The sequence below is a fragment of the Panthera leo genome, chromosome D2 (assembly GCF_018350215.1).
Source record: "Panthera leo isolate Ple1 chromosome D2, P.leo_Ple1_pat1.1, whole genome shotgun sequence".
In the NCBI taxonomy this organism is placed as follows: domain Eukaryota; kingdom Metazoa; phylum Chordata; class Mammalia; order Carnivora; family Felidae; genus Panthera; species Panthera leo.
In genome coordinates this window covers 54,256,441-54,281,688 of record NC_056689.1, presented here as the reverse complement: position 1 = coordinate 54,281,688, position 25,248 = coordinate 54,256,441, and the positions used below count along the sequence as shown (strand labels likewise).

At 46.4% G+C, this 25,248-nt stretch overlaps 1 protein-coding gene across 19 annotated transcripts in view; it reads left to right on the top strand.

The window, feature by feature from the left end:
• The window catches only part of SORBS1 (sorbin and SH3 domain containing 1), a 145,871-nt gene extending 124,137 nt beyond the window's left edge, over positions 1 to 21,734 (top strand). For 18 of the 19 annotated variants that reach the window (XM_042909213.1, XM_042909203.1, XM_042909209.1 and 15 more), the window contains 3 exons: positions 12,475 to 12,533; positions 15,160 to 15,272; positions 18,439 to 21,734. In XM_042909213.1, coding sequence (XP_042765147.1) covers positions 12,475 to 12,533; positions 15,160 to 15,272; positions 18,439 to 18,506 — 240 coding nt within the window. In that variant the 3' untranslated portion in view covers positions 18,507 to 21,734. Of the gene's footprint in view, positions 1 to 27; positions 802 to 12,474; positions 12,534 to 15,159; positions 15,273 to 18,438 lie in introns of all 19 variants that reach the window. The other variant, XM_042909202.1, reaches the window with a different exon arrangement.
• The last annotated feature ends 3,514 nt before the right edge of the window (positions 21,735 to 25,248 follow it).

Sequence of the window (25,248 nt, the reverse complement as noted above, 5' to 3'; positions counted from 1 at the left end):
TCTCCTCTCTCTCCTTTTCTTTTCAAGTCCCCCGGTCACAGCCAACTCCTCATGCCGGCCCCCTCATCTCTGCCCCACCCCCACCGAGCCCTGTCCCCTGAGATGCACGCCGTCACCTCTGAATGGATTTCGCTGACTGTAGGGGTCCCAGGCAGGCGGTCTCTGGCCCTGACCCCACCCTTGCCTCCTCTGCCGGAGACTTCTGTCTACAACACTGACCACCTCGCCTCGTGGGCAAGGCCCGGGCCCTCCCTGTCTCTCAGCCTGCCCCGTTCGAGCTGGGCAGATCGTTCCACCCCACGCTCCCTGACGTCCCCACTGGCCCTGCCTCCCCCCCACAAAGCCTCCTCCCTGGTGCCCGGTGCCCCGGCCTCCCTGCACATCAACGGGGACAGTGGTATCCACGTGCCACCCTCAGGTGTCCGCCCGGAAAGCTTCTCACGGCCGCTGCCGGGGAGCTCTGATAGGGTCATCTGCGAGCTCAGCGACGCCTTTAGCAGCCAGGGTAAGCGGCAGCTGAGGCGAGAAGAGCGTGGACAGTGTGAGAGGAGAGCAGAGCGGGAGGCAGGTGACAGATGCCCTGGAGCACCCAAGATCTCTAAGAAGAGCTGCTTGCGACCTTCAGACGTGGTCAGGTGCCTGAGCGCGGAACAGAGACTCTCAGATCTCCACGTCCCCGAGGAGAGCCGGCCCAGCAAGCCCCTGGGTAGCCCTTTTCCGGGAAGGGAGGCTGAGCAGACAGAGCCGCGTAGAGGTGGCGAGCAGGCTGAGAGGAGGGCTGCTGGGAGTGCTGTGAGCCAGGTAGGCCTGCAGCATGACCGTGTGTGCCTTGGCGTCTCAGGTGCAAGGGGGGCTGGACGTCTCACCCGCGGCCCAGTGGATGCCGGTGAGAGCCCTGTGCTTGCCTTGGGAGCAAAAATATTACCCAGGAGGGAACGCAGGGGTCATCGACTAAGGTGTCAGGCTGGGGACAGTTGGAGGCGAAGGACAGTCTGCACTCGGGCCTCTTGAGGTGACTTAGAAGTTGCTCCCATCTTGGGCGCCTCTGGGCCCGGTGCAAAAGCCCGTGAGAAGGAAGACCTTCCTCACGCCCATTCAGGCCTTGGAGACTTTCCTCGATTTGCTCTAACACAGCTGAGAACACCAGGCTTCAGTTTGGCTCCGTGTGGCTTGGTTTTGTGTGAGACGCACTTTGTTTCCATAACCCGTGGCGCTCTGCCAGTGCTCAGCTGCGTCAGGTCTGCGTCCTGTCTCGTGTTTGTGTGGGAGCACAGGGCTTTTGTGTCCTGATGCACAAGTGCGTTTTGGTTCTGGGGACCAGAGCTGGGGCCCTGGGAGGCAGATATAGGGTCCTTGAACGGACACACCAGGTTTTTATGGGACTGGCCCAGTTTCTCTCTGGGTCAGCTGCAAAGATTTCAAGGACCACAGTGGCCTTAGGGTGTTTGAGGGCTGAAAAATGGGAGGGTGGGGCTGGGGGTAAGCTTGGCAATTAGAGCATGATTCTAGTTTTGGCTATGGTGTTCAATACCCCAGAAGTCAAAGACTTTGGACAACTTCTCCAAAGTAGCTGAGGTTGAATGCCCATTCACCTCTTACCGTCTATGCCTGGGCGTCCTTTGCCCTCTCTGAGCCTCACCTATAAAATGGAGATGATGCTCTACCTCCTAGTGTGGCTGAGAGGGTTCCATGAAGTAATGAGTGTGAAGTGCCAAGTGCATGGGGTGGGAACAGAATGTGGTCAGCTATCCATTTTGGGTGGTCTAGAGCTGCTTCTGGAATTGAGAACATTCTAGAATGCCTTTAGTATCAGATGGAATTCTTAAGTCCCATTTATTATTTACCATGTACAGTGCCCACAGTAGACCATGCTTGATCCTCAGGCCCGCAACCCTAGTTTTTCTCTAAAGTTTCATTTATTCACTCAACAAATATTTATTCGAGACCTGTAGACACCACCCTGTACTAGGGCAGGGTTCAGGGGTCAGTGCCTTCCTGCTCTAGAGGAACCTGTGTTCCAGTGAGATTGGCAGACACAGCCGCATCATGACCGCAGTAACAGAGGTAGGCTCAGAGGCCACAGGAGGACAGAGGCCTGAGACACAGACCAAGCCAGACCTCCAGCTCCAGCCTCCTGGTTAGGAGTGGAAGATCTTGCCACGGGAAGAGCAGTGTGGAATAGTGATGAATAATCAGGCTTAGCCTCTCGCCAGCGAGCCACTGTTTTCTCATGTGCAAAGCAGGAGCGAAAGTCTTCCCTCCCTCATAGGGTAGTTGTAAGGATTAGATGAGGTAAGTGAGGTGCCTGGTATGTGGGAAGGCTCCATAAAGTAGATTGTTTTTCCACCTCTGAGCATGGGGCCCAGGGAAAATAGCAATACCTGGGGAAGGCCTTGCCTGGTAGAGCAGGGGCTCCTGGAGTGTGTGTTCTAGGAGGGAGAAAAGGGTGTGTCCTGTTAAGGAAAGAATAGTTGGTTAGGGAGAGATAGTGAAGGGACTAGTTGGGAAGAATTTAATGTCTCTGACACGATAACAATTCTGTAAACGTTCTAAGTCAGCCCACAGTGCCTAGAGACCTCATTGTTGTCAGCCCTGAGTCACCAGCACAGCCCAATTCCAGGACCCAGCGCGTCCAGGAAGTGCATGTAGTGCCGGGGCTCTGGGCGAGTTTAGGGATGCATACTTCCCACTTCCTAATGGAGGATGGGAGTTGGGGGTGGTAGCTGGCAACATGGAAAGACAGGCCTGTTGAAAATTGGTTTTCCTTTCTTGGTGGGCCTCCAGACCCCAAGTGTACGACTTCCTGTCCCCTCCCTTCCTCCTGCTCTTCCAGGGCCAGCCCCTTCCCCACGGGTGTGCACAGCCCCGGGCCCTGGCCTTGTTCCCTCTGAGAGTTGGAGGAGTTGTGTGAAAAGGGCTCCTGCCCACACACCTCCCACCCAACCCCTGTGCTTTCCCCTCATATGACTGGGGCCCGGAGCCAGCCGCTCGGGAAAGGGGGACCTGCAGAAGCTCCCTGCCCCTTGAGGCCCTCTTTGCATGACAGAGCTAAAGATGGAAAGGACTTCAGGGACAACTGTTCTTTGGTGGCCTGCCAGCTTGCTGTGGCCTCAGGCTGTGTCACTTATTGGGATAAATGCATTGCAGGCCAGTGTGTGTGATCAGGAAAATTGTCAGTCGCTGTTCTCCTTGGGGAACTGAACCAAAAGTTCACTTTTATTATAGTTGTTAGGAAGCTTGGTTGAGTATGTGGCCAATAAGTGAGGGGGTTTAGCTGAGTAACTTAAGTGAAAAGACATTCCGAAATGCTGTGATCATTTATTCTTTCACTCAAGTATCTAGGATGTTCCAGGCACTTTGCTAATGCTGCAGGAAACAGAGAGGGATAACTGTCATCAAGTGCTTCCCGTTGCTCTCAGGAAAGTGTCCTCCTTCACAGGCTTTCAAGGCCTCATGTGATCTGGCCATTTAGACAGCAAGCCAGCTTCACCTTCCAAAACCTTCCTGCTTGTTTGTGTGGATAATTCCCACCTGCCCTTTACTTCTCCACTTAGATGTTACTTCTTCCAGGAAATCTTTCCTAACAACTTCTCCCAGCCCCTGTAAAACTGGATTAAGTGCTCTGACCTTCTGCTTCCATAGCCACTGCACCAGACTTTAGGGGGCACTTCTCAGCTCTGTTGTATTCTTACCTTTGCTTGTCTGTGTCACCAGTAGAGTGTTAGCGCCCTAAGGTCAGGGATCATGGTTCCTGATATGTGGAAGGTATTCAATAAATATTTGTTGAGTGAAAGAAAAGATTAACAAGTGACTGACTCCAGTGAAAGGAATGTAGGATCTCCATTGGTGGGGGATAAGACATGTTCACAAATAATTATGATGCAGACAGGAAAGGAGAGTCAAGTAGTTCACCCTGAAAGTTCAAGATGAGGAGAAATAGTAAGCAACTGGAGAGGGAAGGTGCCAGTCTGATAGACTTTGTAAGAAATGTGGCATTTCATCTGGGGCTTAAAACACAGGGAGGCTTATAATAGGCAAACAGCAAGAGGGTGTCATTCAAGGCAAGCAGATAGCCCAGCCAAGACCCACAGGTGGGAACGTGAACAGGGGTATGGAGCTTTGGGAGCTTTGGGTGAGGCTTAGTGTGTCCACAGGTACATAGAAGGGGGTTCTGGGGAAGGGGCCGGGAGCAGAGCTTGGAGGGGCTCCTGTATAGCACGTAGGTTTTCATCCGCACCTCCTAACACTGTGTCCGGTCCCCTTCCTCACCATGACGTGCCCCTTGTGAATCAGTTGTCAGACTTCCCTGTTTGGTGCTAAGTCCCTGCATTGCTGCTTCCTTCCCCTGAGTCACCTGTCCAGCCCCACCCCTGCTGCCCCCCAGCCGTGCGGATGTGTGAACACTTGTGTAAGGTTTGGCTTTTCACTCCTTTGTAGACTCCCAAGCTGAAATCACATTGAGTCAGTTGCTCATTATTAGGTGTGTGTTCTCTGGACAGCGGAAGGTGTGGATGAAGTGCGGGGGGTGTTTAGGAGAACCCCAATCTAGAAAGGAGAGCGCTGTGTCGAAAGTCTGGATCCCCGGGCTCTGGGCCAGCTCTGCTGTTGGCCTGCTGTGTGTCTTCGGATGAATCACTTCCCTTCTCTGGGAGCTTCCTTATCCATAAACAAAAGATTTAGACAAGAGAACTAAAGTTGTTTTTGGCACTGATATTCTACGATTAGCTAAAACTCCTGTATAAATGAAAGGGAGAAAAAGAACAAATCCAAAATTTTAAGGAGGGGGTTTATTATAGACCTGCAGATGTTCACAACTGAAAAATGAAAAGGTTTTCCCTTTGGCGGGGGTGGGGGGGCAGACAATGACATAAATACAAAGAAAATGCCCAAGAGTTCAGAATCATCAACCAAATTCTTGGATTTTATCAGGCATCATTTTGGCCAAGGAGGTTTGGGGTGATCAAGACAGTGAAAGAGAAGAGCATCTTGGAAATCTGTCATTAGCATCATCAAATATTTATTGAGCCTTCCCAAGATAGAGATGCTGTTTCTGACTGGCATCCAGCTGTGGTTTTTAAGAGTTCCTACAATTGGTGTGAGAGATCCTCATAGAATTTCTGAATTAAAAAGAACCTTTACAGATCATCTACTCCAGTGACTCTTAACCTTTTCTGGGTCACAGAACCTTTGAGAATCTGAGGTCAGCTGTGGACTCTGGGACAGTAGTTTTGGGACGAGGGTAGTGCACACACAGTTTTGCATCAAGTTTCAGGAGATCCACACCTGAGTCCGTCCGAAGGCTCCCTGGGAGTCCGTGCCTCCCCGCCCCATGCCCAGGCTAAGAGCCCCCCCCGTCTGTTCTCCTTTTATGATGAGATGAGAAAACTGAGGGCTGAGAAGAGTGACAAAGTTTCTGTGATATTTGTTTGGGTCCCAAAGAGAAGGAATCCAGTCAACAGTAAAAGCAGCATTCAGAAAAGCCATGTGGATCCTCAAAGCATCTGAGAAGCACAAGAACAGCCTTGGAGAAAGGAGAGGAGAGAGAGCTACTCAGCTGATGGCAGAAAGATGCTTTGGCGGATTCCCTCGGAATCCATGGAAGCTAGCTGCATTCCCAGAAAGATCAGAACAAAGACCTAGGCCTGCTCTGAACATGGAAATTAGAAATAGAAGGGAAAGCATGTAATGCAGTTTACGAGAACAAAAAGGAAATAAAAAGTGGTAAGATACCCAACTAAAATTGGAAACATTTTCCTTTTACTCAGAAGGGAAATCTCTAAATCTGTACAGAGGGTTTTTAACAATTTGCAGGAAGGGGAGAGGCACTGGCCACAGTTGTAAAAATAATCAGGTGTTATCTCAACACCTGAGGGTAGGGAACTAAGACCCAAAGTTGAAGTGTCCACCCCCAAAAAGGTGTTAGGAGAGATGGTAGGTATCCATAGCAACCCTCATGCCTGTGTAGCCACACAGTACCTCCCGAGGTACCTCCTCAAGGAGTACCTCCTTGATCACTGACCTCTCCAGCTATTCTGATGTGTCCCTCAGGCAGAGCACAAGTGCAGAGAATCAGGGTGTCGTAGAATGCACAGGACTTGGTATCTGAGAGACCGGGGTTCACGTCCTGGTTCCTCAGTTACCAACTCAGGCATGTTGGGTCTTAGTTTTGTAAGATGAGGTAAATGTTGACCACCTTGTTAAGAGTATGAAATGAGATAGCATGGAGATGATCACGCCCCGCACAGAGCATGTCACTGCGACTCAATAAATACCTGTTGGATGATACCAGGCCACAGGGAAAAGGAACAAAAGTTTGCTTTATCCTCCTTCTCCCATCCCACCTAAGAGAGGAAGATGGAGGTGGGGGAAGAGAGGAAGGTAGAAAATGGAAGAATCCTTCTACTTTGTGTGAACAAACCCAGAGTTTAGAAAATTGAGAATTTGCACTCTTAACTTAGTGCTTCTCCCTGCTATCTCGTACCTGGAGTATGAAGGCATCCTCTTGGAAAGCTTCTGATTTCTTCATCTTCGGATACACATTTGCTATTACTCCTCAGATCACTTTAGGAGAGAAACAGACCACATTACAGACCATGAGGACAAGGCTGAGTGTTTGGGTTTAGTGTTGTAATCAGATTCAGATTACAACGAAGTAATGTGTTCTCTGTGGAGTAGCCTGCAAGAGGGTTGTGTTTAGGTGGTAAATAGCTGAACCGGTTGATTGTAATTTGTTTTATGTTTAAGCTGGGGTATTTTTCTTTTCTTTTTTTATTTTTTTTAATGTTTATTTTTGAGAGAGAGACAGAGCGTGAGCAGGGGAGGGGCAGAGAGAGAGGGAAACACAGAAACAGAAGCAGGCTCCAGGCTCTGAGCTGTCAGCACAGAGCCTGACACAGGGCTCGAACTCATGAACAGTCACATCATGACCTGAGCCAAAGTCCAACGCTCAACCGACTGAGCCACCCAGGCGCCCCTAAGCTGGGATATTTTTCTTAATAAACTGAAGGAGAACTTGGTGGGGTCCCATTTTGAGGGTCCTATGGGGGTTTTCTAGAGCTGAAAACCAGAAGCCCAAACCATTCAGGCCTCTGACACCTCAGGCCCAGGTGCCTGTGGTGTTCTGAGAGCTGCAAATCTACCGCCGTCCAGGGCAACCCCTCACCTCCCATGCTGCCAGAAGGAAGCTCTCCATGTACATCTGGAGGCTGCAGTCACAAGCCCTCCACCCAGTCCTCAGTGGGCCTTGAGTGGGGTGCATCTGTTCTTAAGGCAGGTCAGCCCTGCCCAGCCCTGGTTCTCAATTCACAGGATGCATGTACTCTTATGTTAGAAACTTAGAGCCAAGAAGAATGTTTATGTAAATCATGTCCAATCCTCTTATTTTACTAAGAACTTGAAATTCAAAGACATTAAGCGTTTTGCACAAAAGATAGCGAGTTAGTGTCATAGCCTGGAACCCAGATTTCCTCATACCCAGTCAGGTCTCCTCCTAGGAGGCCAGTGTGGGTCACCAGAAAGAGAGGTGGGGTGGGGTCTGGGCAGGTGAGAAGATAGGTGTGTGTGGTGAATTGAGGAATGCCATCTCTGAGCCACTCAGGGGTATTAGGAGGGCAGAAGGGGCCTGAGATGCTTCCAGGGGGGTAAGGCCACACTGAGGTTGAGTTCTTTACTCTCGTTCACATCTCCAGGACTTTCTGCTGTTCTGTACCCTGCGGGCAGTTTATTTGGGGCTTCAGGGCTTGGGCACATACCCAAAGCTGGAAGAGAATGCTTGCTAACTCCCGTGTTAGTGCCAGGTATTCTGTGGATCCAGAGGGATTAATAGCCCCAGGGAGGCCAGGGTCAGATTCCTGGGGCACTTCTGTGCACTGCAGATAGAAGGGAAACAGAGCACAGGTCCATGCAGGATTGCTCACTCTGGGAGAATAAAGTGAGCCCTCCAGACCAAGGCAGGGGGCAGTGTGTGAGTGCGTGTGCAAATATGGAAGAAAAGCAGTTTCTGGATCAGTAACTAACTCCTGCTTACTGATGGGGGTGTGGGGAATGCCTCTGTGTGTGTGTGTGTGTGTGTGTGTGTGTGTGTGTGTGTGTGTGTGTGTGTGTGTCTTTTGGGCTGATGGCTGTTTTTCTAAACGTGAAAAACTGGGGCGCATCTCCAAGAGTCTGAAATGTACTTGGCGTAAGATAATACTCCCTTTATTCTTAACCCCGGATGAGGTCCTTGTTAGAACTTTGTCTACTTTTAGGCTTAAATAAGTAGGGGGAGGGTGCAGAGCAGCACTGCCCAGGAGACATATAACATGAGTCATGTATGTAATTTAAACTTTTCTGATAGTACAATGGAATGAATGAAATTAATTTGAACAATATCTTTTATTTAACCCAACATATCTAAAATAGTATTAAACTACTGATAAAATTACTAATTGATATAATAGTATATAATCAATATAGTAATTATGAATGATAATAGTTTGCATTCTAAATTTTGTGCTAAGTTTTTGAAATCCAGTATTTCAAAAGTAAGTATTTTTACACTTACAGCACATTTCATACTGGCCACATCTCAAGTGTTATGGGCTACCATATTGGACAGCATAGGTTCAGAGAGAGATACATAAAGCTGTATACAGTTAGAAAATGGGGCCAGGGAAAGAAAAATCTATACCTAAAGGAAAAAAATCTGAGGGTCAACAGCCTTCAAAGTAAAGGACAAATCCCTACAATGAATATCAGTGGTCTCTACTGCCCCTGAGGATTCACCTGCCACACGACACCCCCCAGAAAAATGGTTTACATCTCAACTACCTGAAATGTTTGATTTAAATATAAGGAATCCATTTCAACCAGGGAGAAATTGAATCTTAGCTAATAGGATAAATGTTTATCTTGCCTTTGTCCCTCATCCCACACACTATGAGTAAGGAACCAAACTATCCTTACCTCTCGGGGACAACTTCAGTTTGTACTAGATGTTAACTTTGTCTCAATGCGAAGGCTATGATGATGATTATCCTCTGATTTGGATCCGACCTGAGACCAAGGAAGGTATTAGCTATGTCAATATCCATCCAGTACTGTGGATCCTTGAGTTCATGACTGGACCATATCAATTACCGTACCCTGTACCTTTTACATGCAGAGAAAGTATTCAGGAAGAGACAGGACAGTGTCTACTTTCACAAAGGGCAGAAGCTGGGTGTTGGTTGCTATCATCATAGACATCCCAACGTGGCTTGAGAGGAGGTGGTGAATGTCGGTTAGACACCGAGGACTCAGTCCTCAGTGGCTTTGCCACATTGTGCAAACCTTCACACTTCCCTGAGCCTTAAAATGTCCTTTTCCACCCTCTCCAAGTCAAAGGGTTAGTATAAAAGTCAGATGAGGTGATGGACCTCCATGTGCTTTTAAAGCTTTTGTTTGTTTTTAAGTGCTTTACAAAAAAAAAAAAAAAAAGGGCTAATAAAATATCAGGTTCTTTTTACTGTATGTGATTCACCAAGCCTCTCTTAAGCACCAAATATTTGCTTGACGATCAGTGCCAGTCCCTCCTTTGAGATTAAGTTGATTGTAAGATGCTACAGGGCTTCTGTAAGCTGTGGACATCATGTGAAGAGATTGTCCACATCCTCTCTTTGTTCTCCATTTGACCTGAGGTCATTAGGCCACCAGCTGAAGTTTGGGTTTTTATGCCAACTTTTATTTTCATGAGGTGTGACCCAGACTGATCAGTCTTGCCACACTGTAGCTAGCCAAAGAACTTCAGTGAAGGATAATTAAGGTCCTCTTCAGCCTTGCTCCCCAAAGTTTATCTGTGGGCCAGCATCGTGGGCATCGCCAGTAGACAGACAGAGTCTCAGGATGCACCCCAGACGTGTCAAGTCAGAGTCTGCATTTTAACAGGATTCCCAGGCGATACCGGCATATGCTAGAGGTTGAGAAGCAGCGCCCAACAGCATCCCATCAAGTGACAGCCTTGGCTTCCATGTCCTCTGGGATAGGCAGCTTCCCTCTGTCAAAATCTGCCCGTGGGTGTCACCTAGTCACCCAGAATACACTTCATTTTTCTGACACCTGAAAACCCACGTAACAAGTGCTTGGAAATGTCATTACTTTCCTTTGTTACACAAAAGCCTTGATCCAGAGGCTGGATGGGTAGTAAGTAGAGCCACACAAGGTCACCTGGCAAAGGTCTGTGGGTCCTGAGACATGGGAGAAGGAACGTGAAAAGGCCCCTGGCAGCTCTGTCTCTTCCTTTACTCCTGTCAGAGTCCAAGGTTTAAAAGATGGCAGTTTTGAAGAAGTTAGAGAACTTGAAGAGGTTTTCCAGAAGGACAGGAGTCCTTCTGGAAAAAATGATGTCTGGAGTAGAAGTTGGTCCTGCAAGACACCCTAAAGAATGAGGCCATTTACAGTGGAGATGAGCAGGAGGGGGCGGTGTGGTGGCGTGCCCGGGACAGCCCGGCAGCTCGACTTCTCGCTCACTGCACTGTGGGACGTTGGGGCGTGCGCTAACCACCCTGAGCGTCAGCTTCCTGGCTTTTAAAAGCAAACAAGATGACAAAACCTGTTCTGCCTATCTCCAGGGTTTCTGTGGGACTCATGGAAAGTAGTGTCAGTGAGCACTCTTAATAACATGGTAAATGGTCCAAGGATGAAAGAGAAGGTCCAGTAGATGAATCCAGAAAACAAGTCAACCACTAATTCACTGTGTGACCTCGAGGGAGGCCCTGGGCCTCTCTGAATCAAGTGAGCCATATGTAAAAGATCTCTGAGTGCCCTTCGAGAAGGCCCTGGAGCTGCTGTGGCTCATTGCTATTAGCACACATTACCAGGGGCATTTCTCCAAGAAAGATGTCTTTTCAAATATTTATTTAGGGAAAGTTCTGAGAGTTTGGAATTGAATGCTTTCTAGGGGAAATGATTCCAAACACTCTTCCCGGCCTATACTCTGGGAGACCCATTTACAAAAACGGGTCTGCTTGGCCATCATTGCACCTGTGTTTCCATGTCAGCATGTGGTACCTGAGCTGGTGAGTGAAGAGCGATGGTTTCATTTCTACAGCTATGTCAGGACACACAGTCCTATTTCTGGAAGCAGGCCCTGCCCTGTGAGATATCTGAACTCATCTCATACCTGACTGGAGTGTGTCATGTGCGGACTTCTCCAGGGGAACAGTCTTGTTTGAGACTTCAGATACTCCTGGGGAGTTTTTCAGAAGCATTTCTCTCTGTTTTCTAAGTACCCCAGTATGGCATACCTGTTAGTTTAATGAGCCTCCTTTGCCAGAGGAGGCTTCTAGTCAACGGCTTTCGGCACAGCAGCCCTTCCATAGATGCCTGCCAGCTGAGAGCAAAAGGACCAATGTGTGTTTTTATGGAAGGTCATAACTGTTCCATAAGACAGCCCTTCTGTGTCTCTTTCCTGCCCATCTGGGGACCCTGTGTTGTCGATGCTCACCTCACTGCACTCATGCTCCGAACTTTCCATTCCGTTGCCTGGATGCTTGCTTCTAACTCTGTACATTGCATTTCCTCCTGTGCGCCCACCGTGTTGTCATGGAAACTCGAGCGCCATAGGCCACGAGTATCCGGTGTCATCGAGTGTGATGGTGTGGTACGTGTATTTGCTCACACTTTTATTTTGAATCCGTTCCAATGTGACATCTGCTAAAATGTCTCCCTTATAATTTGCTTGGTGATCACAGCCTTCTCATCATTCATTGAGAGCAGGACCTGATCTCACAGAATCTGAAAAGAGCTATGTGGTAAGATGCCTGTTGAATAAGAACTGTAGCTTTTCTAAAGAGAATCCTTACTGACTTCTAGAGTCTCAACTGGAGTAATGCCTGGCTAACTCACAGAGCCATGATTTACATGGCTGTTGTCCTAGAGGGAAATATTAGGCCACCCCCTTCCCTCTCAGAAAGCAGAGGTATTTCGAGACCTTATTTGTACTCTGCCTCCATGTGGGATTAAGTTAATGGTTAGTGCATGATCGGGAATACATACTTGCATTTCTATCTTGAAGTTATTCACTAATTACAGGCTTTTATGCTGCTGCCTTTGGTTTTTTTTAATAGTCATACTAAATCCCAAATTCTTCTGTATCTTACCTGTTTTTTCCATGCTTACGCCTGGATCCCTCCTGCACTTCACTACTGGAATATCTATTTTTTTAACCTGGATCTTCAACTCTGTTGTTTCCCTGGACTTATGTGCTTCGTCTGGAATGTTACATCTCTTCCTCTCTTTCTTTTTCTTTTTTTTTCTTTTGTTGTTTTTTTGTCCCCATGTTGACTGTTATATGGGGGTTTCTGGATATCTCGGGGCCACTCACAGGAAGCAGTTTGCAATGAGATCATAAACATTGCCGAAAAATCTGTTCATTACTGCAGCACTGTTTCTCATCCCCTTGACTTTCATCACAAGGTATCCCCTTCTGACAATAAATCATCTTTAATCATTTCTCAGCAACCTCAAGCCCAACAGCGAAGAGTCACCCCAGACAGGAGTCACACCTCACAAGATTTGTAAGTATTCTTGGCAAACTTCCTTTCTCACATCACATGCTTGGTGGACTCCTGGCTTTAGAGAGTGGGTCATTGACCAAGTCTGGGGCAGCCATTTGGGGGAATGAACAAATCGCCCCTAGCTTCTCTGAGGATTTCTAGTTGGGGCCATATTTCCCATCAGCCAACATGAAACAGGTGGTGGGTGGATAAATAAAGGAGGCCATAGACTGCTGAGAGATAGAGACCGGTGAAGAGTGAACTGCCATTCAGGGGCAAAGGAGGGCTGTGCTGACTAGAGTCAATCCTAGTGTTGTGGGAATATAGGGGAAGGAGTCATTGGTTCTGCCTGGAGATAAATGAATAGAGTTGATCCATTCATAAAAAAAAATCATTGGATGTCTCCTGTGTTTTAAACATAGAGGGGTAAACTCCATTCCCAGAAGAAGGGAGATTTGGAATGGGCATTGAAAGGCAAATTGGAGGGGCACCTGGCTGGCTCAGTCAGTAGAGCACACAACTCTTGATCCCTGAAGTCATGAGTTCAAGTCCCACGTTGAGTGCAGAGATTACTTTAAAAGAAAAAAGAAAGACAAATTGGTTTTGAGAGCTACAACAGAGAGGTAAAAGGTCTTCCCAGCTGAGGAAAACAACATGCAAAGACTCAGGGTAGACGATGTGTTTGGGGAACTCAGAGAAGGCCCACATGGAGAAAGGACTCAAAGGAACAGTGCCCTGAGCAGCATGAGGCCCATCCAAAATTAGAGCTGATTGGGGGACCCAAGCAGCAAGGCTGTGGGACCTTGGCCAGCCAGTCTCCACTGTCTGGGGGTGATGATAGAGAAGCAGATATCTGGAGTTATTTCCCAGAGCTGAGGCTAGCAAGGCAGCCACAGTGGAAGTTAAGAGGAGGATAAGGAATTCTAAGGAGTCCAAGTAGGATGGAGACAGGAGGCAAATATGGAAACATCAAAAATGTATGTGCTTACCAACTGGAAATCATTCTGCATCTCTTAATTCCTCATTCGAGACTTTCCTCTGGCAGACAGATCCACCTACCAAATTATCAAAACATTTGGATAAATGCACAAAATTAAATAGTCCCTTTGGTTTAGCAAAGGGGAAAACGAACCTGTCGTTCCTGGGGACTGTGTCCTCTTGTCTCTAGTCTCGCCTGCCCTCTCACAGGCATTTGCTGGCATGTGCTGGAAATGGTAGATGGTTGGCTCGTTTGCACAGTTGTGCCCGGTACTCTTGTGTTTCAGAATAGCGAGCACACAGAATTGCGAACTGGTGCGTAGTAGATGCTTCTTAAGTATTTGTCAAAGGAATAAATGAAACCAAACTTTTCCCTGTTGCCAAAGCAGTTACAGGATTTCATCACAAATAGTCCAGCCTTCTCCTGCGAGCTGTTAGGACAGACAGAACAGCACACACCAAATGGCCTTAGGCCAACTAACAATAAATAAAAATCTTAACCACAAACATCACTGGGACAGAAAGAAAGCAAAAAGTGTTCAAGAATTTCAGAAAAATGACATCACATTTAAAAACAATTGACGAGAGGCACCTGGCTGGCTCAGTCAGAAAAGCATGCGACTCTTGATCTTGGGGACATGAGTTCGAGCTCTACTTAGTGTGTAGACATTATTTAATGAATAAATACAACTTTCTGTGGGGGAGCACCTGGGTGGCTCAGGCGGTTAAGCGTCTTTCTTCGGCTCAGGTCATGATCTTACGGTTTGTGACTTCGATCCCCGCATCAAGCTCTGTGCTGACAGCTCAGAGCCTGGAGCCTGCCTCGGATTCTGTGTGTGTGTGTGTCTCTCTCTCTCTCTCTCTCTCTCTCTGCCCCTCCCCTACTTGCATGCTCTCTCTGTGTCTCTCTCTTTCAAAAATAAACATTAAAAAAAAACTTTTTTGTTTTAATGTTTGTGTATCCATTTTGAGAGAATATGTGCGAGCAGATAAGAGGCAGAGAGAACGGGAGAGAGCTGTAGAGCCTGGCACAGGGCTCAAATTCACAAACCGTGAGATCATGACCTGAGCTGAAATCAAGTCTGATGCTTAACCAACTGAGCCACCCAGGTGCCACAATAAATTAAAACTTTAAAAAAATAAAAACAACTAACAAAATATGTATCAGCATATTAAGGAACTCAAGATAGTGAGGCCATTGGAATGTACTTTTTATATCCTTGTATCAGTACAACAATTTTATACATATACAACAATTGCCTTACACTTTCCAACGTATATGAGCAGAATATAGTGTCTATCTCTGGAGTAAGAAACTTCTGATTATTTTTGATAATCTACATACATTCTCCTGTGTTAAGAAAAAGCCTTGGTTAATTTTAAAGAGGGGGCATCTAGACAAAATACTTGTAACCAAATGAAACTAAATAGAAGGACTGATCATAGCCTTGCTTGTCAGAGGCTCCCCCCATCCCTATCAGTCTTCATTTACTTATATGCTGAATGGATCTCCCCATAAGCTCCACTGTTAGAGAAATAGCCAGTAAAATACTTTCATCTGCCTTGATGTGTGTGAAACACTACCAAAGTGCTAATTTAACTTACATGGGCTTTAAAAAACTCATTATTTAATCCTATCACTGTTTGAGTGAATGTTTTTCATTTTTAGATTTAGCTACCAAGCATTGTATAGCTATATACCACAGAATGATGATGAATTGGAACTCCGAGATGGAGATATTGTTGATGTCATGGAAAAATGTGATGATGGATGGTTTGTTGGTAAGTGATCTCCTCATGTTTTACTCACTAGTTGTATATTGAAGGAGTAACTAAGAGTGATGAGCCATGCAAAAGGCAATGTTCTCTGCACAGAAAAAAGCCTTCTCAGATCCTGTATCACCGTCAGGAATGCTGGGCCACCCAGTTTATGCTTGCTCTGGAGACAGTGTGGATGACACTAATGGTATTGGACCCAAAAACCAAATACATCTAAGTGACTGCACAGAAGGGCAATTTCAAATTGGTTGAGTTCTGTATGTCTTTGTATTCTGTGTATATCTGTACTACATGTGCAGATTTTATTCTCTTAAAACTTTTAAGAAACAACACAAGAAAATTTGAGCCTAGGTCTCAGCCATGAAACTCAAGCATATGTGTAGATGTTCCAAAGACCTTATTTACTTCAGGCTTCTAAAAACTTTTTTTTTTAATATTTATTTATTTATTTTAAGAGATTTAGAGTACAAGTGGGGGCGGGGGTAAGTGCAGAGAGAGAGAATCCCAAGCAGGCTGTGTGCTATCAGCACAGAGTCCAACACGGGGCTTGAACCCACACACCGTGAGATCACGAGCTGAAATCAAGAGTTAGATGGCTCACCGGGTGTCTGGGTGGCTTAGTCAGTTAAGCATCCGACTTCGGCTCAGGTCATGATCTCGCGGTTCGTGAGTTTGAGCCCCGCGTTGGGCTCTGTGCTGACAGCTCAGAGCCTGAAGCCGGCTTTGGATTCTGTGTCTCCCTCTGTCTCTCTCTCTCTCTCTCTCTCTCTCTCTCTCTCTGCCCCTCCCCTGCTCATTCTCTGTCTCTCTCTCTCTCTCTCAAAAATAAATAAACTTAAAAAAAATTATTAAAAAAAAGAGAGAGAGAGAGAGAGCGAGATGGCTAGTGAACTGAGCCAGCCAGGTGCCCCCAGGCTTTTAATAACTTCAGTCAAAGCAACCTACTTAGTTAAGGTCCTATTCTTGATTTCAGCTCAGGTCTTGATCTCACATTTCTCAGAGCCTCGCATTGGTCTCCCCACTGACACATGGAGCCTGCTTGGGATCCTCTTTCCCCTCTCCCTCTGCTTCTCCCCAACTCGTATGCATGTGCTCTCTCTCTGCCCCCCCCCCCCAAATAAATAAATAAATAAAACCTTTTTTAAAAAGCAGCTTGCTTAATTAAAACAAAAGATTCACCATTACAGGAGAAGGATCAACAGTTTTTAAGATTTTGCTACAAAGCAGATACTTGCTTCATGTACTTTCTTATTGAAGATCTCAACAAACAAGATAAGAATTACCTCCATTTCACAGACTCAAAAACTGAGGCCCAAAGATGTTATATAACTAGACCAGGTCACCCAGGTAGCCAGTGGTGGGGCCAGTACTTGAACTAGGCCTCTCTCTCCCATAGCCTTTGTTGTTTCTGCACAGGCACAAACATGTTGCTGGGGACCACTGGCTCACTTTTTGCCTCTGTTTTACACTTACTTGTACAAAGGGTTTTACCTTTATCCTCTTCCCAAGACCAGCTCTTTCCTGATCTCTCTGGAAAATCTTTGCTAAAGTGAAGTCAGTCAGGGCTGAGGTAGTGAGAATGGCAAGGCCTCGGCATATGTGAGAAGCCAGAAAGATTTGCCTAGGCCTCACCAGCCTCTTAGAAAGCTGCCCCTTCCTCCCCAGGCTCCCAGAAACCTCCCCAGGCTCCCCACTACCTTGAACTATTCTGTTCAGATGGAAGCCCCATCTGAGAAGCCACCAGCACTCCCGTGGAGTGCAGTCCAATGGAAACAGAACACAAGCCATGTATGGAATTTAAAATTTTCTGGAAGCCACATCGGAAGAAGTAAAACGAAACCGAAAATTAATTCTAGCGATATATTTTATTAAAACCAACGCATTCAAAATATTATTTGAACGTGTAATCAGTATAAAAAATCATTAGTGCCAAAGGAGGATGTAAAATATCTAAGTCTTAGGAGTCCAATGTGTGTATTATACCGTCACAGCCTAGCTCAGTTCAGAATAGCCCGGTTTCGAGTGCTCAGCCGCCTGTGGCTGTCCTATCAGAGAGTGTGACTCTCGTATGTCTTAGCTGTTAAACGCTTCCAGGAGTGCTTATGTCTTTTATGGGAACACGGGGCACTGTTGGGGGGCACCAATTCTCTCCTGGGGGCGTCCCTGGCAGCTGGGTAAAGGAATGTTGCTCAGTCCCTCAGGTGCTTTAGAACGTAGCCTGGTGCTCAGAGTGGAAGCCTATTTTCTCATCTGTAAGGAGAGGTCGAACCAGGTGTAGGAGCACATCTCTGGGCTTTGTACTCTCGGTTCTTTGCAGCCTCCTTGGCCGTCCTCCCTAGGGGTTCAACTAGTTATTTTAGAGGTCTTTAGTTTTGACGCCCTTTTTTTAGCTTGAGGTTTCACTTTGGGCAACAGCCCCGACCTACTGGTGGCGGCTGCTTGAAATGCTGTGTTCACCAGGGTTCTGAAGCTATATCCAAGCCGATTGGGGAAAGGAAGCAATCGTCCCTATTGTGATATCTGCCAGCGAGAGGGGAATAATGACCCGGCATGTATCCGCCACCATCCCCACCCCCACCCCTGCCCGGGTCCCTACCCCCCACCCATCCCAAGGGAAGGGACTAGGTTAGGGATCCAGCAGTTCCGGATGTAGAGCAGTTGGGGAAGGGCTTTGCGCCCAGGTAGCTCAGTGTTCCTGGCTCAGCGGGAATCGTGAAGAGGTTGGAAGCAAAGACAGGGAGTCAATCTGGGGCTTAGGCACAGGCTTCTGGGAGGAATTTCCTTTTGATGTGTGGTCATATCCAGTGGACTTTTAGAAATCTTACAGTTTAGAAATTAGATAAATGTGCTCCTTTTTCCAAAAAGAAGTATCAGAAAGAGCAGAGGGCTGGGAGTTAGAAGTCCTGGGTTCAAAGCCTGCTTCTGATGCTTGCTAAACTGTGGGACCTCAGTAATGTCACTTAAGCTCTCTGAGCTTCAGTTTCCTCATCTGAAAGAGGGGAGTACTGAGAATACCTTCCTGGCTTACCACCAGGCATTATTTGATAGCCTAAATGAGATAAGATGGAAAAATGTGCTTTGGAAACCATATGCTGCATTGTTATCAGGGGGCCCCCTCTGAACTCACATAGTAAGTCTTCTGATTTTGCGTGTGTGTGTTTTTTTACAGGTACTTCAAGAAGGACAAGGCAATTTGGTACTTTTCCAGGCAACTATGTAAAGCCTTTGTATCTATAAGAAGATTGAAAACCACAGAGATTATTTTTATTGGAGGATGAAGCATAACTCACGAACTGGTCTCTTTATTTAAACATTGAGTCAATAGGAAAACTAACGCAGCGGATAAAGTAAGAAGCAAAAGAGAGGGACAGAGAAGTGTTGTGTCTGAAGCCTGAACCTGTGTGAACGTACAGTGTCAGGCAGGCTGAACTGAGAAAAAAGGAATGAGGCAAATCTGTATTTACTTAGCTGCTTCTGGGAGCCACTCCAAGCCTTCCCTGCCTCTCCCCCTCTTGGGTAATCTGACCTGTAACACGGGCCAGGATCAGTGAGGTCAGAAATGCCTCTTGCTGCCCCAGCCTTGACCAGCTTTTGCTCAAAGGGGTCATTTAGCCGGAAGCAGCCCTCAGAGCATCAGGCAGACCCCTAGCCATTCTCCAAAGGCTCTACACCCCAGCCACCCAGAGCCCCATTTCCAAACACTGCTGGGGATCAGCTCGGGCTGCCGAGGCCATCCCTGGAGGCCCCCAGGCTACCCAAGACCACGTCCCTCACTCCTGGGGTACGTGGGGAAATGGAGGGAGAACACAGGTGCCCTGTGCATTCAGCCCGCATGCAGCATTGCTCTTGACGCCCCTGGTGTTCAGACAGAAAAGAACATGAGGTTTGCCCGTGGGAGCGGGGTGCCCGGGTCAGATAGTTATATTTGTATTCCCAGGTGATTAAGTTAAGAAGCTCTGTAGTTATCGAGGTCACTTGCAGTGTGCTCTTTCCCATATCTCTGACTTTTGTAAGTGGTCACCTTTAGCACAGTTTCATTTAGCAGAATGCCATTGCTAACCTTTCTTTTCTGGATTGTTTTTGGTGAGGGCAGTTTGGGGTTGATGGGCCTATTCTGACAAGGTACCGAGGATGACATCCAGTGAATCATTTCACATACGCCGGATGCTGGGGCCACTGATGAGCAGGATGTGCTCCACACCTTAGCACAGACTCCCTGCAGCAGTTCAGGCACCACCCACAGTGCAGTAGCCCAGGGTCGTGAGCCCCGATGCACCCTGGTGAGGCTTCTCTTTCGAGCGGAAGGTGCCCGTGCCCGGGCCCGAAGTGCGAGGCAGTGGTTCGCCACTCCCAGGACGTCTGTGCTTTGCGGGGCTACATCTGAGGAGGGAGGGCCCTGTGACACCCGGGGTGCTCCAGTCACATCTCCATCCAGTTCAAGGATGTTTCTCAGCCTCTCTGCTGGACCCCTTAGAAAACTAGAGAAATGACCCACTCCCTGCCCGCCAGGAACTCAGAGGTGATTGGAGAGGTACACACACACAAATATGGAATCGAGAGACTGTGATATGTGCGAAGAAGGGTATGAGAGAGGAGGAGGAGATTACCTTTCCCTGGAGAGACGCTAGGAAGCATTGTCGTATTTCTGTCTCCATGAGCTCACTCTTGAACAACTAGGCTGCTTAGAAGAACCTTCCTCTGAGGGTAGTTTATGGCTGGAAATTCTTGGAACTGTTTCCAGAGTTTTCACACTCTTATCCTCCCCACAAATACGCATCCAAGGTCACAAACAGGAGTAGCAATTCTAGGTGGTAGGGTGTATACAGGAATCCTGGCTCTCTGCATGTAGCTCAGAATTGCCCCAGGACCATTGTCCCAAAACCTGGAGTCTTTACAGGTAGGCAGTTTGTCTTCAGTGCCTCCGTCCCACCTTCTGTGTCTGCCATTCATCTCCCCATCACCTGTCCACCCCCGTACCCCCATCAGAGAGCCTCATTCTCTTCCTGTCCTCCTTTCAAATCTTGGCCTCAGGAAAGAACCTGCCACTGACTCCTTCACACTGGAGTGTAAATGACCGGTAAGAGGAATGTGTTACTTCTTCCTGGAGACACTTGTTTTTAGCTAGGACAGAGCAGAGCCTTAGCCCCAAGGGATGAGGCAGTGGAACTAATGGTGGTGGTAGGGGGTGGGGGTGGGGTGGAGGAGCTTCCTGGGTAGAAAGAGCCTTTTTGATATTCTTTAACACTCATTGCTTTGGAAGGTCGACTTCAGCATCCAAGGGCACTGTCTGACTCTCTGAGGAACTATAGTACAAGTGCATATGCACGTGCATTTTGCACAACAGCATTTCACTCATTTTTGGAACGTAATTCTCGTATTGGCTAATGTGTTTCCTGGTCTTTCTTAGATGCAAACCATTAATAATGACCTTATTCTAATAGCTTTTTGAGGGGTGCTTCTTAAGTAGGTAATTTTGAACACCTCTTTCAATACAGCTAGAAAATAAAACCAATTTGTAAAGCCACATTTGCATCTGATGCCAGCCTCATGCATTTGTATATCTTCAGAAACCCAGGTATGCCTCACCAATTTGCCCGTCTTTAATAAAATCATGTTAAAATTTGCATCAAACTTCAGCTTCCTATGTATGACGGAACAAGGAACAAAGTTTCCAACTGCTCTTTTGTCCTCAAACATTTAGTAATATAAAATACCTATTTTTATGCTGAAATATTTATACAGGTTTATTAATAGCAAGTGCAACTAACTGGCGCCATGCCTTGCAACACATTTTGATATATTAGCCATGCTTCTGGGTAAAGGCAAGCCCCCAACTACTTATCTTTTGCAGTCTCTCTGGGATCAGTTAAAGAAAAAAATCATATGCGTAAGAAGTAGGACTGTAAATATGTATATTTAACTTTGTATAGCCCATGTACCTACTTTGTATAGAAAAATAATTTTAAAAATTTGAACTGAAGGGGGGTGAAATAAGGAAGTCATGAAGTTTTTTGCATTTTTATTTAAATGAAGGAATTCCAAATAACTCACCTGCAGATTTTTAGCACAAAAATAGCCATTGTAAAGTGTTAAAATTTTAAATAATCATTCTTTCTGGGAGAGAAGGTAATTGTGATCTCAGTTATAGGTTTTTTATTTTGTTTTTGATTTTTTTTTGTTTTTTGTTTTTGTTTTTTGGCTGTCTTATTTATCTACAGTAGTATTAAGTTCTTTTGCTAGAATAAGTTACTACAAAGAAGATTATATTCTGAAAGAAAAATAACTGACATTATATATAACCAATTAATTTAAAGTGTTGCCATTTACACACCAAGAGCATGTACTATGCAGACACAGATTTTTCCATTCATTTATTTTTCTTTATTGCGGTGGATTGATTTGATAAATGGATGTGTTGAATTACTACATTTGCTGTACATATTATTTAATAAACTTTATTCAGAATTGCGTGGCATATGTTCTTACCATTCATTATTTCTTTCCTTTGCCAAATCTCTCAGGAGGCTTATATTCACTGCTTCGATTTCACGTACTCTCCTTTTCCATTCTTTTCTTTTCTTTTTTTTAATCTTTATTTTTGAGAGAGAGAGAGAGAGGGAGAAAGGGCGGGGGGCAACAGAGAGACAAGGAGGCACAGGATCCAACGCAGGCTCCAGGCTCCGAGCTGTCAGCATAGAGCCTGACGCGGGGCTCGAACTCACATTCGTGAGTTTGTGACCTGAGCTGAAGTCGGACGCTCAACTGACTGAGCCACCCAGGCGCCCCTTTTTTTATTTTAATTTTTTTCTTAACATTTATTCATTTTTGGTACAGAGTGCAAGTGGGGGAGGGGCAGAGAGAGAGGGAGACAGAATCTGAAGCAGGTTCCAGGCTCTGAGCTGTCAGCACAGAGCCCGACGCAGGACTTGAACTCATGAACCATGAATTGGTGACCTGAGCTGAAGTCGGACACTTAATCGACTGAGCCTCCCAGGCGCCCCCTCCTTTTGCATTCTTAATCACGTACCATTTGACTTCCGTCCTGCCCTTTGAAGACACCACTTCTTACCTTACTCTTTTCTCAATAAGCTAACTCCATGGCCTTCTCTGAATTGACTACTGTTGACCATCTCACCATTCTTTCTACAATATTTTTATAGTGATTATAAAAATAATGCATATATCTTTAAAAGCAAAAGTGAAACATTATAAAATGCATGTAATGGGTCATGATTTGCTCCGCAAGACATAGGTACAGAAAATGATACAGCACTTTTTCCAAATCGAGTTAAATCAGCTATGAGTCCTCTCTGTGGCAGGTGAAAATGCAGGCTCTTCTTTTATTCCCTCCCAAACCAAGTGTGTCGAGATGATGGCATAGGCATCTAACCTCCCCTGGCATCCCATGGCTGGGACCACCCCCATCTCAGTTTGGGGCAGGGCCTAACTGCCCAAACCAAACCTCCACCCTCCCTGGTTCTGTTCTTTTCCACCTCTTTTTTTTTTTTTTTTTAATTTTTTTTAACGTTTATTTATTTTTTTTTTATTTTTTTTTTTAACGTTTATTTATTTTTGAGACAGAGAGAGACAGCATGAATGGGGGAAGGTCAGAAAGAGGGAGACAGAATCCGAAACAGGCTCCAGGCTCTGAGCTGTCAGCACAGAGCCCGACACGGGGCTCAAACTCACGAACTGTGAGATCATGACCTGAGCCGAAGTCGGACGCTTAACCGACCAAGCCACCCAGGCGCCCCTCCACCTCTTTTAACTCAAAGCACTAGTTGGCACTTCCGCCTCTTTGAGGTGACTCAGTGGAATCCTTTTCAGTAGGCTTGGGCGTCAGTCATGGGAGAAGGGTGGTCTCCCAGGGGTCTGAACCCCGGTACTGAGCCCTGTTTCACAGGCACTACTTCCATGGCCTCCATCCCATTCAACAAATCCATCAGCTGTACTTTCAAAGTAGGTTTAGAACCAACCACTCCCATCACCAGAGTCCAAGCCGTTTTCTCTCTGGATCATTGTGCTGACTTTCCAACTTGGCTCCCTGCTTCCACCCTTATTCCCTCTACTTTGTCTTAACAGAGCAACCAGAGTGATCATTTTTAAGTTGGCTTACAACCCTCTAGAGGCTTCTCATGTTGCTGAGTGGAACCATGCCTCACATCCATTGGTACGCTGTCCCTTCCCTCTCCCTTACCTCTGACTTCACTTCTCCTTGCTCTTTCCACCCACATGATCCTTATGGCCTCAAAGTCATCAAGCACACTTCAGGTTCAAGGTCTTACATTCTACCCCCTGTGCCCAGAAGACCCTTTCTGCTGGAGCTGCATGGCTTTCTTCTGCCCTTCTTTTACATCTTTAATGTTGCTTTCTCAATGAGGCTCTCTTGGACCACTTTATATATAACAGGACCTTACTGTTTCCACCGAGCATCCTATCCCCCTTCTCTTCCTCCTTGCTTCATAATTCATCAGCATCTCATAGATACTTGTTTTCACAATCATACAAAATCTGTGAGGATAACGATTCCATTTGGCTTTGGTATGTATGCCCAGCACCAAGAAGAGTTCCTAACACAGTTGGCACTCACAGTTACTTGATCAAGTAAATGAGTACCTAAATGAATGAACCCCTGGGGCCAGAGATCCTAGAACGCAGAATATAATAATGAAAGAAGGGAAGCATTGTCAGTCCATTTTATTATAGCAGCAGAAATAAAAGAGAAGGTAATCTCTCAAATTATTCTGAGCTCGTCCAAACTGAGAATTTTCTGTAATTATAGTCATCTTCCCACAGAGATTACTGCTAACTCTGTAAGCTCTCCTTGGTCCTCTGAGCTTTCTTTGCACACAATAAACACACGCATATAAACACTTTGCATAGTCTTATTCACCTTTTCCCCCTTAACAACAGAGCTTGGACTTGTTTCCACAATTTACTTAACCGATCCCCTGTTGATGATGCAAATAATTGCCAGCTTTTTCCCTGCAACAAACAATGCTGCATTGAGTACAATTATAGGCTCAAAGAGCCAGAACATTTCAAATCTTGAGACACTGCCAAATTGCCTTCCAGAAAATATCACACCAGTTTACACTCCCGCCAAGTCCATGGGAGTGTCTGTTTCCCCATCACCCAATTATCTGCTTCCATGGAATGCTATTCTCTGTTTCGCCTGCCTGTTCACTGGCCAGCCCCTTCTCAGCCCTCTTTCCAAATCTTTAGTTGCATTCCTAGCCATCTATTATTTTCTCTTAACACATGCTCCTTCAGGAAGCAGATCCCTCACAATATACTTTGGCCTAAAGAGTCAGTTGTATGAGGGCTCCTGTCAATGACAAGTGGTAGACACTTAACACTACTGGCCATTCTTGGGTCAAAGCACTGGGAAGAAAGGAGTTAGAACCAGCCTCAGGCAGGAGTGAATCCAGATCCTCAAACTCTCATATTAGTCTTATTCTTGGCGCCATTGGTCTTGTTTGGCTACATTTTCACCTACTGAGTACAGCAATAGGAAACATAAGCTGTAGACAGCCCTGGGCTCATTCTTACAGGTCTCGGACTCTAGACTAGGGAAAAGGGCCTTCTTGGTGGGCTTCCCTGAAAACAATTCCAGACTCCGCCAGGTCCAACTTGGATAGTTATCCTTCCTTTGACTAATCACTGGCCAGGGTGGGTGGAGTATGAGTGACAGCCCCACCAGCACCACGTGGAATGGGGGAGAGGAGGAGGCCAGGGGAGGGGTGTGCTGCTATAAAAAGGAAGAAGGTGGCTGGATTGGTAACTGAATGGTCCACTGTGTGAGCTAGACCCTGAGCATTATTGCAACAAGCTTTGGAAAATGGAATACTATTGCCTTATCAATACAAATGTCAGTGTAGCTGAATGTAGGCTATGTGCTGAAGCCCCTCTGGCCAAAGTCTTAAGAAGAACATGGTGGAGAGCACAAGACGTCCACCCAGACCCAGGGTTTGATCTG